Source organism: Pteropus vampyrus, unplaced genomic scaffold (genome assembly GCF_000151845.1).
Source record: "Pteropus vampyrus isolate Shadow unplaced genomic scaffold, Pvam_2.0 Scaffold68, whole genome shotgun sequence".
Lineage (NCBI taxonomy): Eukaryota > Metazoa > Chordata > Mammalia > Chiroptera > Pteropodidae > Pteropus > Pteropus vampyrus.
In genome coordinates, this window is record NW_011888849.1 from 271,728 (window position 1) to 290,016 (window position 18,289).

At 39.2% G+C, this 18,289-nt stretch overlaps 1 protein-coding gene and 1 non-coding gene across 3 annotated transcripts in view; both read right to left on the reverse strand.

Moving 5' to 3' along the window:
* The window catches only part of PLCE1 (phospholipase C epsilon 1), a 267,265-nt gene that overhangs the window by 72,867 nt on the left and 176,109 nt on the right, over positions 1 to 18,289 (reverse strand). For both annotated transcript variants that reach the window (XM_011361541.2, XM_023531430.1), the window contains exons 4-7: positions 14,854 to 14,999; positions 10,050 to 10,308; positions 8,062 to 8,267; positions 459 to 1,134 (exon numbers count right to left, since the gene is read on the reverse strand). In XM_011361541.2, the coding sequence (XP_011359843.1) occupies positions 459 to 1,134; positions 8,062 to 8,267; positions 10,050 to 10,308; positions 14,854 to 14,999 (1,287 nt within the window). The remainder of the gene's footprint in view (positions 1 to 458; positions 1,135 to 8,061; positions 8,268 to 10,049; positions 10,309 to 14,853; positions 15,000 to 18,289) is intronic.
* Positions 8,857 to 8,975, reverse strand: LOC111740820. Its single transcript, XR_002780758.1, has one exon. It is a non-coding gene; the product is annotated as a 5S ribosomal RNA (ribosomal RNA).

Below are 18,289 nucleotides of genomic sequence, written 5' to 3' on the forward strand. Positions count from 1 at the left end.
GGATTTGTATTTTCAAGGTATCAGTTAGTCCCTAATTAATAATAAAAGCATTCAGATTACAACGCTTTCAGTGGAAAGTTTGAGTAAGTGAAAATGCTTATATTAATTGGTTTCTTTCCAGATGTGAGAGTAATGATGACCACAGCCACTATTTTCATGCTATGGACCTACTATGAGCCACAATCCTTTATACAGATGAGTTTACATTATGGCTTTACACATATTAACTCAATTAAACCTCACAGTCACTCTATGAATAGGTATCATTGTTATTTTCATTTTATAGATAAGAAACTGAGCACAGAGGGGTTAGATAAAAGCTGCCTACTATCATTCAGGGAGGAAGTGCCAGAGCTGGGAGAATGAATTCCAGTGGTCTACTTGCCAAGTGTGTTTTTATGAGATTTAGATCTTGAGAATTATGCTAGTGAGGAGAGAGGGAAGGTTGTACCCCTTACCTGATAGAGGCTGACGTATTGTTTCCGTAGCCACTGCTGCCTTTGGTCAGGGAACTTCCTCATCTTTCTCACAGCTCTAGTGAGTTCCAATAATCCGCTGAAGAGCATTTTAGCTGTGTGCTTTGGTGCCACAAAATGCAATAATCTATTGTCCGTGGTCTGAAGCCCATAGAGCAGTGTCACACCAGTCTCTGAGAGAAACATGCTACTCAGTTTGTTCTGAACACACACAGTGTGTATATCAATGCTAGGGTGTCCCATGTACACAGCCTTTGCTGAAAACAGATCCAAGACTCCCTCTACCAGGCCACTTAATCCAGCATTGCACAGTAACGGGAATTTACCAGGCTCGGATGTGTTACTAAGCACACCAAGTTTTGCTTTAGCACTGGCTGGGGAGGCAGTGGTGGGCTTTATCCAGGTCAAGGTGCTATTGTCAGGCTGAAGCTGGAGGAAGCAGCGGGCAGAGAGGTGTGTGTCCTGGTCATAGTGGATAACCGTGGCTCCCTGCAGTAGAAACTGGTGCACATCAGCTCGGATGGACAGGACATACCACGGGATGAGCTCTGTCCCATGGTCAAAGGCCTTCTGCGGTTCTTCTAATCCGTGAGGATCCCATTCTTTCGGCTGCTCAAAAATGTCATTTTCAGAATCCAACAAATCTCCAATTATAAACCTGATGGAAAGAGATACAAATTTTGTCTGTCTTATAATCAGAAGTGAGAATGACACAAAACCTTTCACTCACACTGGACATCTCTTCATTTCACTATGAATTCAAATTAGCACAGCAAATATAAAATGCTAAAAGTTACAGAGTAATTTTTTATAGCTATATTTTAAAACCTGATATTTATCAATATGTCTGACCATAGGAATAAGGGAAAAAACTCCTGGATCAGTTAATGTATTTTTAACAGCAACAACAATAATGCTCATTATGTATTAGTTTTCTCTCGTGTCAGGAACTGTTAAATACTTTATATACATTCTTGCTCTTAATTCAACCTACTAGCAAAGTAAGTCTTCTTAGTTTTTTTTTTTTTTTTTAACCAATGAGGATACCTGAGGTATAGAAGGGGTAATTTGCTCCAGGTTACCCAGCTCAGAAGAGGCCTACCCAAGGCAGGATTCTGGTCTGACTTTTTAGCCTTGGATCTTCATCACTAGATTTGTTTGCCTTCTACTTAATCATGAACAAAAGGTCATGACCTGAACACACTGGGGCAAAAATAGGCAAAACAAGACTTGATAAGCTGGTCTGAGAAGGGCCTCTGTTAAAAGTAAAATACAATTAGTCCAAAGGTACTCGCTGGGAAATAGTCATGGTGGCCAGAGGAGCAAGAGCCACTCTCCTTGATTCAACATTATAGATATCCATTGGGTGTGTGTGCACGCGTGTGCAAGCACATGTGCACATAAAGGACTTGTCTGCTTGGAACATTTAACAAGTTGCTTTCCCTGAGTCAGGAACCTGGATTACTAGGGCTAGAAGGATCTGGGGGAAGGCAAGGGAGACACTATTGTTTCCTTTCTATCTGGCCACCTTGGTAGGAATGTGCCCAAGAGAGACTCAATCTCTTCAAAGCATGAGGAATTGTTAGTAAGATCAAGGTTTCTGTTGTTTGATCCATAGACATTACTAGCAAAGTGGTGAATAAAACTGAGAAGGAGCTGGTCCATACATCCCTGGGAAGAAATGTTCCCATCGTCTTGAGGCACCTGGGCAGCCTTCTGCCTCTTGGCAAGGCATGAGCAGCAGCACTGGGCTCCTTGGACTCTCAGTCTAGATCCTGGTCCCTGAGCAAGATCCCACTCCTGCTTTCAAACAGCAGGTTCTTCCTCCTTGCCTCACATAAATAGATATCCTTAAAAAAGAAAAGAAATCTATAGGAGATCTCACAACTCGGATGGTCAGAATATCCTTTTTAGATAACGCACACTGGAAACAACCCAAATGTCCAGCAACAACAGAATGTATAATTAAAATTTGATGTATTGGTACAATGTAATTCTGCACAGCAGTGAAAATGAATACACAAGAGCTAACCACATGCAACAACATGGACAAATATTAAGCTAGACACACCAGAATACATACTGTATGATGATATTTATGTAAATGTAAATTTCAAAACCAGGCAAAACTATATCATGTAGAAATGCATAATAGTGGTAAAAATATAAAAAGCAGGCTATAGTATCGTAAAATTCACAGTAGTGAATTTTTATCTAGGGTGAAAGGTAATGACATAATTGAGAAGGGTCCTGGCAATGTTTTCACTCTGGATAGTAGTTATGTATGCATTTATCTGACAATGATTCAAATACATTATTTTTAAAAACTTTTAATTTAGAATAGTTTTAGACTTTTAGAGATGTTGCAAAGATAGTATAGCTCACATCCAGTTTTCCCTATTAACATCTTATATTAGGATGGTATATTTGACACAATTCATGAACAACACTGATACATTATCATTAATGAAAGTCCATACTCTATTTAGATTTCCTTAGTTTTTTTACCCACGTCTTTTCTCTGTTCCAGGATCCCATCCAGGATACCAGATTACATTTAGCTGTCACGTTTCTTTAGGCTCCTCTTAAAGCTGATGTTTTCTCTGACTTTCCTTATTTTTGAGATCTTGACAGTTTTGAGGAGTACTGGTCAGATATTTTGTAGAATGTCCCTCAATCAGATTTTGCCTGACATTTTTCTCATAATTACACTGGGCTTATGGGTTCTGGGTAGGAACACCACAGAAGTAGAGTGTCATTTTCATCACATCATATGCAGGGAACATACTATGAACATGACTTATTCCTGTTGATGCTTACCTGGCTGAAGTAGTGTTGGTCATGTCCCACTGTAAAGTTTCTTTTTCTTTTAAAACTCCTATCTATACTGTCCTCTTGGGAAGGAAGTCATTATGCACAGACCATATTTAAGGAGTAAGGAGTTATGCTCTACCTCCTAGAGGGTGGAGTATCTAATAAGTTACTTGGAATTCCTCTGCATGGGAGACTTATCTCTTCTCCCCCATTTGTTTATTTATCATTATGTATATGAACTAATGGATAATTATTTAATACTTTGGGTTATAATGTGATGCTACTTTATTTTGTTGCTCATATTGTGCCAGTGTTCGCCATGGGGATTTTTTTTTCAGTTGGCTCATATTTTGTTAACGTAACTCCATCATTGCATTTTTTTTTTTTCTTTTAAGCACTTCTTTACTTTCTGGCACAAGATGTCCCAGGTTTGTCTTTCTGGCACAAGATGTTTCATGTCCCAGTCTTAGAATCAGCCATTTCTCCAAGGAGCTTGCTTTCTTTTATTGAAGAATATTATTAGAAATCAAGATCTGGTTGCTAGGTACAAAAATACATTCTATTTTATGCACTTAATTTTACATTTAAACATAAAAGAGAAGAAAGGAAAAAATCCTTTGTGTCTAACTTAACTCCATCCCTCTGAAATTGCTCTCAGTAACAATGGAAAACCAATTCTATGTCCTCCTCTGCAATATTTACGTCTATGATTCAAACGTATAGCACAGTGATTAGGAACATGCCCTCTAGAGTTACCCTGGGTTTAATGCCTAGCTCTACCACCTATTTGCTGTATCACCTAGTCAAATCACCTGTCTCTGAGCTTCACTTTACTTATCAGTTAACAGCCAAAAGACAATATCCATTTCACAGAGTAATGGTGAAGTTCAAATAAGATGATACTTGTAAAGCACTCAGCATGGCATCTGGCTCAGTAGAGCATACCACTACAATGAAATACTGGAAGACTGAGGTTTCATCCCTTCCACGTATCCTTCCCTGCTTCCTTTCCCCTAGGCTGAATCAGCCCAGCTTTTTGTTTAGAAGGGCTTTCTTTGGGTCTGCATCCAAGCCCTTTACTCTTTTTAGTTCCTTTCTCTGGAATCATTTGCACATTCTCCATGTTATACTTCTTGTTGTTTTTGTTGTTTTTTTTAAGGAAAAAAAGGATTCAATTGGTGCCAGTACCCATGAAATACAACATGTTAACTGAACATAGAATTTCTGATTTTAATTTAGCAAGAGAAATGATGTTTCCCGCATTCTGTTTAATATGAGTTCTGTGCTAAATCAAGTATTTTCCAGTGAAAAACTACAAGCATTATGAAAAACAGTGTCTGGACAGAAAAATTATGAGGCTTTTCTGGAGCCCATGTCTGCTGCTCAGAGATGATGTAAGCTGGGAGAGAGCAGACACTGTCTTTCTTAGCATCAGTTTCTAATTTAGAACACAAAGAACTAATGGTCGGTGTTAACAATTCCATTAAAAAGCATTCTTCCAGGGACTAATGCCCAAAATAAAATTGACAACTGTTTGTAATGAAATAAATTCCTTTCAAGAAAGAAACTAGTAGCTTTGTCTCTCAGATCATATAGTGAATTTTATGCACTTCTGTGCCTGATTCTCTCAGAAAACAAGTTGCTGTGGGTTTACAAGAAGCAATAATGTGGAACTTAAAGGGTTATTTAGGAACTAAATAATATTAACCAAAGGTCAAAAATGTGATTTACCAGCAAGAAACTACCTTGTCACACTTAAGTCATATGCCTTAAGGCGAGGACCAAAGAGTGAAAGAGAAGGAAAGTCTGTATACAACCCTCAAAAGGGTTCTGCAGCATCCTTCAGTTAGAAACTATAAATTGACAGATAAACATTTTTCTAATGTTCCCTGATGAAAATCCTCTATTAAAGGACAAGTGGGCGATTTATCAGCCTAGTTATGTATTTTCTTAATAATGGTTCATTACTTCCTACAAAGTTAATAGGATTACATGAACATGATTCATCAAATGATAAACCTAAATTTAATTCTGTATGATAGAAGAAAATGAACAGTTTTTTGAAGGACTTGCTATAGCTGTTTCCTGTAATAAAATTCGGTTTTAATCTTGCTTCTGGCAAATTCTTGCTTTTAATTAACATAGCACTTTCCTCAACTACAGGCAGCTTCTAAATCATATCTGGGTAGTCTGTGGACTTCAGAGCCAGCCTGCCTGGGGTTAAATCCTGGCCCTGTTAGGGGTGAGACCCTGAGTAAAATGAAAGTGTTGTGAGGATTAAGTAATTTAACATATGTAAAGTATTTGAGATAGTGTTTGTTTAAAAGTAGGCTCTCAAATAATAATAGCATGTTAAATATTACTAATATTATTGTCCGGATTGCATTTCCAATGTCAGTATGGGGCTCTAGATCAAGAATGGATTTCCAAGTCCTGGCAGATGGTCCTGGAACCAATGCTAGCTGACCTGGTTTCAGTCAATTCTATTAAACACTCCCACTCCCACCTTGTGTGTTCAGTGCTTCATTTCAGAGTTGCAATCTATTAAGGAAAGTATTATTGGTACTGAGACACATGGGTTTCAATGTGAGGATTTCAATATAGCTTCATAGGTTTCGTAAAAAAAAAAAATTTGCATTTTTTGAGCTTCCCCCCAACCGTGCCCCCTTCTAAGAGTGCGTAGAAGCAGGGTCTGGAGAATGGGAAGTGGAAGAGAAATGTCCTTGGGATGTAGATGACAAAACACTTGGGAAGAGCATAAGGGAATAAGCAGAAAATTAGGAATAAAAATTTCATGAGAGGTGATAGGATGAGGTAAGAAATTTATCACTTGAAAGAACCCCTAGCCAAAGGAAAGGATGGTAAAAGGAAAGCTCTGAGGCTCAACCAAATGTAGCATTCCTAAAAGTATTTCGGAAAGATTGACACCTTTAACTACACCCCCTCCCCACAGCCCCAAGTGAAGATTGTTACAAAAAAGAGCCATATGAAATTCATTATTTTATCTACTTAGGGATGATATATCCCTTATAGTATGATTTAAGGAATTTTGGCTAGATCTCAGTATAAAGAAAAGGTTTATCCCAAACATCTGTTTGATTTTTCTTACAAATATTATAAAACTTATAATAAATTATGATTCTCTCTTTCCTTTGGCTACAAAGATTCTCAGAACAAAATTCAGTCACTGCAAAGACTGTATCATATACACTTCTGTATGTATTATTTTTTCCTAACCTATTTTTCTTTTTCATTAATATCTTCGATTATTTATATTTATTCTTATAAGCATCTACAGAATCTTTTGTGGAAGAAGGCAGATATACACATAGATACCTATATATAAAGAGACAGGTAAATAAAGGTAGACATAGGTTAAGGACTTAAATGGCTTTGAGATGCTTCTTGTGCAGACATGTGCTTATTTGTAAATGGTCTCTTTCTCTCTATATAGCTATACTATATAGTGTACTAATACTATATATTCTATAACATTTATCTAATACTACATGTACAATATTAATGTCAGCAAAATGCTAGTGAGAAAACTTTCAAATAATATTTGAAACAAATTTTAACAAATAAACAAATAAACAAATAAAAAAAGAACTAGTAAAGCTACCTATGAGAATTTGAGCTTTAGGTTTGAGACACTGTGGTGAGGGCACTACAGTTAATCTTTGAGCACCTGGGTCCTCTATGAGGGAATGAGCAAGGAAGTGAGGTTTGGAATAAAGCCCAAAGCCTTTGTAGAGATCTGGGATGTGGGTTTACATCCTTAAAACATAGCAGCATTAGGGATTCAGATAGATACAAGGCATTCATTTCTGTGTTTACCACCAATTCTAAGTATCTAGTACTATAATAGCAAATAAATTATTTTCCGAAAACACTATCACACTTTCCAATGTAGGTGCACATACACAGGGACAACTAGGAAAGCCTTTGCAGAACAAATAGCAATGTCTCACAAATACACACACTTGTGTATAAGGGCTCCAAGGTATGACTCATAAGTGCTGACTGTCAAAGCCAGTAGACCTAATAGTTTTGGATGGTGCTAAACGATTCCTCCAGCTGGCCCAGGCTCTGACATTTGAGTTAGCCTTGACCATGAGTAAATGGCTTGGAAGAAATGCCTCAAGACCACTGGTTTATGAACTTCTCATTTGGTTGTGGGTAAGCATGTCTGGCTAGACTGTAATGTGTGCTGTTAACAGCAATCGGCACATCTGAGCAATGTCAAAACCGAGGATGCCACCTCACAAAGCTGTGTTTCTGACAGTGAGATACCTGACCACATGACTTAGAATCACCCACAGGTTGGGGGGAGCTGCTAAAAATACTGATTTCTGGGTATCACTCTAGCTCTACTAAATCGCTATATTTAATTCAAAAATATGTTAATACTTGTCCCTGTATCCCATCCAGTGATAACTAAAAACCATTTTTTAAGGGAGCTATGAAATAAATAAAGAGATCATGGTTCTAATCCGTAAATTTAATTGGTCGAATTTTTAGAAATGGCAGAATAGGTCTAGTTTCTTTCAAAGAGATAACAGATGACAAGAAATTAAATTATGAGCAGTAATTTTAGAAGAATGCAGCCAAATCAAACAGATAAATTCTAATTCAGAATTGGGAAAATGTGAAGATAAAGAAACATGGGTTATATAAAGGTGGTGGGTTTTTATTAGGTGTCTACCTGAAACCAAACTGAAGTAGGAAAAAGGAGCAATGAGCATCCCTCTTGTTAAAATGTACGACTTACTGCCATCGAGCTTTATCCTTCAAGGAGTTTTTCCTAGAGCTGTTCCCTTCACTGGGGCTGTCCTCTTCCTCTGTCTCCAGACTTCGACTGCAGCTCCTGATGATCTGAAAGATGCTATTGACCGTGATCTCCTTCTCTGAATTCTTTAAGCCATTTTGTCCCACTCGTTGTAAGAAATTATCTTGTCCACTGTAGTCGGCTACAAACTACAGAAAAATATATATTTTGTTATTGTGATTTCATATAATACATCTAAACTACCTAGTTGCTGAGGGATATGAAATCATAATAGTCATAAACAATGGTATTTGTGCCAATTTTAATGGGGGGAAAAAAAGAACCACTAGGAAAAACATTTTTTTCCTTTTACCACATGAAATACCAAACCTCACTCTAATTTCCACTAAGACAACTTTAGTCCCTCTAGGAACCAACACTCCACTTCAAATTGAAAACACAAGAAGTAATATTATTCTAAGGTTCCCTAGGGAGATTAGCCACTCTGCAGAGGAAGGGCAGGGTTATTTTCTCAGTGAGAACTGAGAAAACTATGAAAAAGTATACTGCTCTATGGAACCAGATAAAATTATTGGGCCCAAGGAAAACACTGAGGAAAGGTGACGTTTTGCTTTATTTCCCATATACTCTATGGTAATCCAGAGGCTTCCGGGTGGCTTTTTAAGCTCTTATTGTCTGTATTCTTTTTTTTTTTTAGGTATGGCAACCCTTGGTTGACCTCACAGATTGCAAGGACCTTGTCAGCTTACAATCCCTTATTTTTTAAAAAATTTTTTATGCCTACAGCATCTGGTCTTCCTAGGTGGTCTCCCATTCAAGTACTAACCAGGCCCAACCCTGCTTAGTTGCCGAGATCAGATGGGATCGGGCCTGTTCAGGGTGGCATGGCCGTAGACTCTTATTGTCTGTATTCTCAACGAGGAAGTTTCTCCCATCAGAGGTAACAGCTAGGGCTGGGCCTCGAGATGTGGCATTCCCTTTTTCCGATACATGAGGAAACTGCTGTGGGTGCAGCATGGGGGATTTGCTTTAAGCTTTCTCCTCCATTTCTTGCACTTTTATCACCCCCTTAAGTAAGCCAGAGAGATGCAAGCTGGTAGTGTTGCCTGTACCCATCAGGGGCTCTCAAGTTTTCCTGATACCAGGAGACACAGAAGAGGCTGATGTTTAGAAGTCTTCCCAGGGCCACTGAGAAGGAGAATGTATGTTTATGTGTGTATGTGAGAGTGCGTGTGTTTAAGATCAGTAGCAGGTACTGTTATTGTAGTGAGAATGACCCTAGATTTGGGTGTGGGGCTTCCGGGTATGGGACTCTTCAAAATTCTCCATAAAGTTACCCTGATTTTAGTCTCCTCTTTCATTACTAAACACCAGATAGGGAGGCTTCTTTATCTTCTCTCAGTTTCTCAGTGCCCCTTCTCCCCAGAGCCCAGCTCCCTGAAACAAAGCTCATGGCTCTCTCATCTGGGAGTCAGGAACAAGAAGCAATGGGCCTGAGACAGCTGAGGCAGCCGTGACTGGGAGCCTGGAGCCGGTCTTTAGATGAGGTGCCAGCTTCTCCAGGGTCCTCCCACAGAGGATGAAAGAGGGCACTGCTGACTTCCCCATATTCTTTCTTCGATGCAGAAAAGTTAATACTCTCACTTGACTTCACTATCCCCTACATCCAGACATTCCCATCCGGTAAGAGAAAAGGACACCCATCAACCTTAAAAAAATCAGAAAACATCACCCATTTCAATTTGTACTTCACATTGTTCCATTAAAGCTAACTTAACCATATTAAGCCCCAAACAGTACCAGTTGACATTCTTCTCTCTGGAACTTTCAAAGACCCAACTGTTATCCAACACAACAGTAAAAACTGATAACCCTGGGTTCACTATGTTATCCCTCCTCGCTCTCAGGAGTGATGAGCCAGGGGAAAATGGTAACTCTCCAGATCATGAGGATTTTGAAAGAGGCCTCACCTCTAGAGTTTCTTCTTGGGAATTGTACCTCGGGCAAAGCTTCAGGAGGCTGGAGGTTCCGTCAAGAACTTCACAGAGCTCCTTCAGGAACACTCCGCAGAATGGAACCACCTTGCAGCCAGGGATGTGCAGAGCCCGCGTCACCACCTTCCTGTACTCACAGGATGACTCATGCTGAGCCATGGCATCCTTCAGGCTCCGCATGGTCTCCAGGTCGCACTGGTCCATAAACTGCCACATCTTCAAAACTTTTCTTGACCTATTGCAAGTAAATGACATTTTTTTTTTTCAGAATGAAGAAGAAATAATAGCTTAAATTGCATACAAATTCATTCTTTTTGCCTATTTATGTTTTAATATTTATTATGGATCCATATCTCCACCTACTTCCCCAAATGATGTGGCTGTTACTTTTTTAATTGAAACACAAAATTAAATAAGACAGATACAAACAAAAACACATGTGGATAGAGTTCGTTTTGGAAGGTGGGCACTGAACTTAGGTTTGAGCCTTTCTGGCAGCTATAGCCAAAAGGGAAACCTAATGTACCACATGGTTTGTACAAATATTTATGGAGTCTTGCCTGCAGAAAATGTGGTCCATTCACTCCTCTTGATCTTTCAAATGTTATCCTTGGATTAGGCTAGTTCCTCAGTGATACAAGTGAAACCTGTTTTGATCTCTTTTGTAGAACTGCTTTTATTGAATCCAGCTTTGACACAAGCCACTGGGACATCCAAAGGGACATTATCCCAAAGTATTATTTGCATACTTCAGGATTCTAAACCAGACTTTCCTATTTTGAAATTGTTGCTGAAAACAAGAGGTGGCATTGTACCCACCTTCTAAAAAGAGGTACCAGGCTGTCAAAAGGGGTACCCAAACTGCTCCCTCTGCCAGCCCCCACACAGGAACTGGATCTGAGCAGCCAGATCAGGAATATTTCAGCCAGAGAGTTGTCAGAGTGCTATATATGGAAGGGAGGAAATCACCCCAAGTTCAGGGGGCTTGAAGTGAACTCCATGGTGAGGTGGACCTGTGTCCTGGGCAGTGTGTTGGTCACATAGACTGGTGTGACTCTTGCCTGGAAAGTCTAGAGATGAGAGGATGCCTGGGGCTGCCCGATGTCAGGGTGAGGGAGAAGGTTCCAATGGGTGTGTCTTACATTTGCAGAGTCTGGGAAGGCAAAGCACTGAGTGTTTCCTGTGAGTCAGGGGTGGACGCTGCGATAGGCAGTTGGACCTAAGCTATCCTGAAAGGCCTGCCTGCCAAATGAGGTGACACAACTGGAAAGAGTCTAGGAGGGCGGGATGTCCAGAGCTGGATCCAGGGGATCGAGGGCATTGCCATTTGCCAGGTAATAGTGCAGTGGGAAGTACTTAGGATAGGGAATGTAGGGAGTAAGGGGGAGTAACAAGGAAGGAATCTTAAAAGCACCCCATAATGGTTCTCTGTGGGAGCAATGAGGCCACATTACAACAGTACCAGTCATGTAAGACTTTTGTTCCCTCTATCCTTCCTACTTTATCCTTTCTTCTCCTGCCCACTTTTACTGCAGGGACCCTGAACTGAAGGGAGAAGGAGAGGAAAAATAAACCATATCTTCCCACCCCAGTGCAGGTTTCTGAGACTGGCTGGGTTGTGGAATGTGGAGAGAGGGTAAAGCTTTAAATTGAATGAGAGGTTGTAATTTTGTTTTATATCAGACTGGGTTAAAAATCATTATGTAATGTATAAGATATCCAAAAGACATAAAGAAGCACAACATAATAAATATCATGAACCAACCTCTCGGTTAAAAAAATAAAACAATAGCAATATGGTTGAGGCCCCAGTGGATTCCTCCATGAACGCATACTTCCCTCTTCCTTGCTAAAGGGGACCACAGCTGTGACTTTGGTGATCTTGTTCCCTTTCAGTTCTTTATACAGTCCCAATGTGTATGTATCACTAAGTAGTTTGTTGAACTGTATGTTTGTAAACTGTATATAAATGGTGTCATGTGGTAGTAGTCTTAGCAATGTCTTTTTTTTTTTTTTTTGCACAGCTGTATGTTTCTGAGATTCATTCACACTCATGAGTGTAAGAGAATGAGAAAGCTTATTAACCACACAAATGACTGGGAAAGCTACAGGCTCTCCCAAAGTATAATCCAGAGCTGAGGGAGGGAGGGCCAAGTAGGTAGGTCTGGAACATAGTGAGGTCAGAAAAAAAAAACAACTGTTTCCTGATTTCATCCCACTAAGTCCAGCTAGTTCTACAATTGGTTTCTTCTAAGCCCTTGAGCTATCTTGATGTCATTAAATTACCTATAAACTGGTGAGAATCCTTTTTGGACATGAAAAAGAGGTATAAATAAACAAAGTGAATAAATGAATGAAACATGGTTCTCATTATTTAATCATCCTTCTTTCCATGAGTAATGGAGTAGTCATGGTACATTTGGGGCCAAAAGACAAACCTCAGCAATGATCAATGATTTTTTATTAGATTGAGAATTGATACTCTTTAAAAACTTTTATTTCTTTTTATGTTTATAAAGGTAATAGATGCTCAGTGTACAAAATCTGGAAAATACCAAAATATAGAAAATCGACATGCAGTTCTACCATCCACAGACAACATCAGGTATATCCCCTTTCAGTATTTATTCTATTTGTATCTGTGTGGTATAAATATTTTACAAATTGTGTTGTATGAATATTGCTGAGGTTAGTAAGTATGGATAGCTTGGTTCCCAGATATTTTTATACATTATATGTTACTTGTTTTCCAACGATATTAAAATTTTTTCATAAACATCATTTTTGATAGCTAAATAATATTCCATTACATGATGTATCATATATTTCCTTTATTTTTCTACTGCTGTTCATTTGGGTTATTCTAAATTGACACCATGATTAAGTAAATATCATTATAGTAAATCTTTGTAGTTCTAATTGTTTCCTTAAAACTGCTGAGAATGTAGTTGAGGAAGCAAAATATACAATATCCATTGAAAACCAAAGTCATTTAACAATAAGATTGCTCTCATCTAATTGCTTTAAAAATGCCCTTTAGTTATCTTGATGTAGTTAAATTACTTATAATCTAAATATTTTCAAGCCTGAAAGTACACGTACAAGCTCTGCCTCCAAAATCATTTTATCATAAGAACATCTAGCAACTTATCTCCTGTATGTATTTTTCCAGCAGAGTTATTAAACCTGGTACTTTTACCTTTTCTTTTTTTTTTGTAAAGATCAGTTCAGTTTTAAGCCAAATAAAGGAGCATGAAACACAGTGGCAGTTGGCAGTTGGTCTGGGATGTAAGACAAAAACACACAGGAATTAGTGGTGTGGTTTAGCCTGGTTTGAGGTTATTCTTTGTAGAAGAGAGAATCACCTGGCTGTATGGTGCTCTTGGATTTTGAAATCAACTAAGTTGTATCTGAAAGTCACATTCACTCAAGGCCTCCATTGGTCATTCTGAGGTCATTCTCATGTCAAAAGAATCTCTAATAGATGGTATGTGGCTGTCAGCCTCCAAAATGGCCTTCAATGACCCACACTTCACGGTGCAGTGTAGTTCCGCCCACGATGAACTAGTGCTGTTGCTAGGTGACCAGTACAATATGACAGCAGAAACAGTGTGTGACTTCTGAGACTAGGACATAAAAGGCATAACAGCTTCTACCTTGCTCTTTTGGATCATTCACTTTGCTGTGAGGACAGTGATGTCCAGAAGAAAGTGAAGTCCATCATGCTGTGAGGACAGTGATGTCCAGAAGAAAGTGAAGTCCCCGGCCCAAAGCCAGCACCAACTTGCCAGTCAAACACAGAAGGATCAGCATCATTATAATAGAACTATTTTATCATAATATGATAACTTTTTAAAAAAGAAAAGTAATAGTTTTTTTTTTTTGGTAGAAAATCTATCACAAAGAGAACTAAATCATCTGGATATAGCCTTCTCTTCTTCCAGTATTTTTTTCTCTTTTCCTTTTTTAGAGCCATGTCCAGTATATTTGCATAACCACTTTGAATGACAATGACAGGACCATTTGAGTTTATTCTTAGTTAAGAAAGTTCAAAAGAACAAAGGAATTTCCAACTCTGAGAATTTTCTTCTCTTCCCCAACCTTGAATCCCTATGTATGGACCTAGGGAATCAATGAAAAATCTCAATAATGTTATGAAGCAAGATCTATTTATAGTATAACCCTCACTGGGAAGGTGAAAAGACAACAATAACAACAATAACAGTTCTCTTTATGGTCCCTTACTACATGCCAGATATACCTGCTAAACACTTTATATTATTTCACTAAATCCTACATAAAGAGGTAGGTGATTTTTATTAGTACTCTCATTTTACACATGAGGGAATTGAGGCTCAGTGAGGTCAAGTAACTTATCTAGATCACACGTTTATTCCGTGGGGGAGCCAAGATTTGATTCCCTGTTACTCTGACTTGACAACTAACTCTCCATTTCCTTATACCACACTGCATCCCACAGGAGTGAGGGGCAGCTACTTTATGCTGGCTAATTAAGGCTGAAAAGGAATAAGGCAGGTGGCTTTATTGACAGAACAGTGATCTGACTTGATGAAGAAGACATAAGAGCAAAATACCATAGAGGTTAAGGGCATGGGCTCTGAAATCAAGGCTACCTGCATTCACATCCCAGACATACCAGGTGACCTTAGATGAATGACTTAACTTCTAACCAATTGCCTAGTTTGGGTAAATCAATTCAGTGCCATTCAAATGGTAAGAGGAAACCGTGTCCAGATAACCATATCCCCACTGCACATACCTGAGGCCGGCCAAGAACTCCATGACGGTGTTGTAGTTTCCCATGTTCCAGCAGCATTTGGCCACATGCACCAAATACGAGAAGACTTCCCGCTTCTCTTCCATGGAACCCGCCGTGAGGATCAGCCACGTTACCCAGGAGCTCACCTGGAAAATGCATAGGGGAGCATCCACTGAAGCTAGGTCCTAGAAGCTTGAAAATTTTTTTTCCACAAGAAAACTGTTTTTCTTTTTTAAAAAATCAGTTTAGTATTAGAAAATGAAGGACCCAGATGAGAGATTAAGGTGATACTCGAGCTCCATCGATACTTTGCTATGGGATTCTGGGAAAATTACTTAACCTCTCTGTGTTCTTCATTTTCATATTTAAATAAGGAGGCTGAAGGTAATTCATAAAATTTTCTTGATTTATAAAATTCTATGAGACTATAAAAAAGAAAGCCTAAGTAAGGATAATACTGATTTAAATATATTTGACTGATGGACAGAAAGATTAAATGCAATCAGTGTACTTAGCCCAAAAGTGAAAGACACTTATCAAGTAGTAAAATACATATCAAATGAAAAAATACAAAAAAATACATAATTTTGAACTATCTTTTGCAAATGCATTATCTATTATGCTCCTCAAATGACTAAACAATAAGAAGAAGAACAAATATACAACACTTACTATAAGCCAGGAACTTCTAAGCACTTTATGTATGTTAACTTATTTATCTTTTACAACAATCCTGAGTCAGGGACTATTATTATCCTCATTTTATGGAGGAGAAAACTGAGAGACAGAGAGACTTGCTTAAGGTCCCCAACCAAAAGATAGCAAAGCCTGAATTTGAATTTAGGCGTGTTCTTCAGAGGTGGCACTATTAACCACTTACTAAATGACTAATGTGTATATATGAACTCTAATGTTCTCCAGCTCTGGGTTTAAATGTGTATATATGAACTCTAATGTTCTCCAGCTCTGGGTTTAAATTTACTCATGTGATTTGTTTTTTCTATTACATAGACTGGAGTATTATATCTAATAATCCAATACGAAGATCCCCTTTACAATATGCAGTCTCAAACCCTCTGCTTAATCTCTAAGATTATTTTGCTGTTACCTATACATTTGGTGCTTGGACACTAATGTTCACTTAAGTTACTTTCTCCATCATGGCTAATGTCTGGGCTGATAAGCTCAGCTATTAAGAAACCAAAACTTTAGTCTTATCCCCACGTGGCCCATTAGCTGCATTTGGTTCAGCAACATCACTGAAACCTGGGGAGCAACTCATTTCCCTGGCCTGAGTGACACTGAGGACTGAAGATAGAATTCATGGTGATCTACAACAACTGCAGGAAAAAAATAGAGTTCAAGGTCCATAGCATACTGCCATAAAGTGACGGGAATGAATGGCGTTTAGTGCCGGCAGCAACCACAGAGGACAGCCCAACCCCATTTTCCAGATCCGGAATATAGGGCTCATGGGAGAAGCGACTTTCTGAGGTCACAATTCTTATTATGTCAAAACCAGGACTCCCAGTCTGGTGCCCTTTCATCTGATGAAGAGTGACAGTTTCTTCAAACTTGGCATTAGTTAGGTCCTTCTAAGTACTTACTAAGAGCTAAATATTTGAGGACTGAGCTGGAATAAAGGAGAAGATACCTAGAAAACTATCAAAAGATGGTTAAAGAAACAAAGAAAAAAAACAAAACAGAAGAGATTGATGCTAAACACCTCTTTCCTCTCCCTACACAGGAACAAACAGGGACTGGTATCAGCCAGGAGCTCTGCAGTAATAACCTATCTCTTCCCTTACGAAATAGGCTGAAGCAAAAATGTGGTGAGCCACTGGCCACCCCAGGGCCCAGTGGGCTCCGACCATGCATCTCTGCTCTCTACCTGCCCTGGACTTCTCGGCCCTCATGCAACATCAGGAGAACTGATCTGGAGTCAGACCCCTAGGACGAGCCCTGGTCCAGATCAAGGAATTCAGAGCCTCTTGGGCACCATTTGTTCCAATTGCCTGGGACTGCTTGGAGCACAGAGGAATCCGCTGGAATTTGCAGAGCCAGCTCTGCCCCTACAGCTATAAGCAAGCCTGTGCTCACGGTCTCAATGCCTTAGCCCTTCACCCGCTTACCCAGTTAATAGTCACCTTCATGAAACCCTGGCTCTCTAGAACAAGAAATTATTTTTCCAATAGAGACTGAGTGTCCTTGGTGCTTCCATTTCATTCTTCCTTTAGTGTAATTTGCTTTTGATGAGCCCTATCTTGCTATGGGAAATCACCAGCAAACACTTAGAATCATAAAATTATCAACTTTGAGCTAGAAATTCAAACCTATCTCCTTAAAAATAAAAATGAAATCCTGGAAAGTTAAAATAATTCCTCAAACACCTAATGCATTAGTTTTTGAGGTGTCTGGCTATATCTTCTGTGGCTTTAGCTCTTTTGTTGGAACTTATGGCAAATCAGTTTCTCTGAAAGTTATGGTTCTTTCCAGCTATTCTGGTACCACAGTGACTTATTAGTCCAGTGGCCTGCAAGGGTTACCCTATCTTCCCCTGGAGAGGCCTGCTTCACAGAGCAGGCGCAGACCACTTCATGGTTTGTGCCTCAATCCTGATCATGCATCCAGATTTATTTCCTATCAGTCAAATCATTTTCCATATACTTTCCCACAATGCTAGGAAAAAAATAGCGATACTGTATTTCACATGGAAACCTAATTTAAACCAACTGTTCCATCTACGAGTGTGAGTCCCCAGGGCCTGGTTGTTGAGATTATGTAAGCACAGTTATCATAAACACCCCCTTCCCCCTACATCTGTTTACAGACTTCAGGGACAATTCTTATTGCAACCTAATGTATTCATAATTTCACAGGCATTCACTGATGGGAGTATCACCACTAATTATGAAAAATAAATGACACAGGAAATAAAGATTCTGCGACAACTGTAAAATGTTGCCCAAAGCATAAATGGTGGTCACGTTTACTAAGTGGAAAATACGATGTGTTGCCAATCCAGAAATATTTCCAGGGCATAAATCACACAGAAAAACACAAGAACTGTGTACATATGAAGTACTATGCCTCAAGCATGGGGAGCATCCCTAGAGTAGAAAGGTGTTAAACGTGGCAGATTATTTTGCCTGATTTTAATGGTCAGCACAGAATAAAGAAAGAGTCTGACATCCAGCCCAGATCTGTGCAAGTTCCTCCCTGAGGCTCTGTGTTACCTTGACGACTCTGACCCCTAGGTACATGACGCCCACAACTCCTCCGTAGTGGCTCCTTTCCAGATGTTTATTTTCTTCCTTCTCTTGCCTTTCTCAGTACTCCTAGACCTAACTAAGCAGAACAATTTGCTCTCTCTTCTCACATCAAATACCTTATTGCCACCGCACAAGCTCGGTTTGGAAGGAATGTTCTTGCTCCA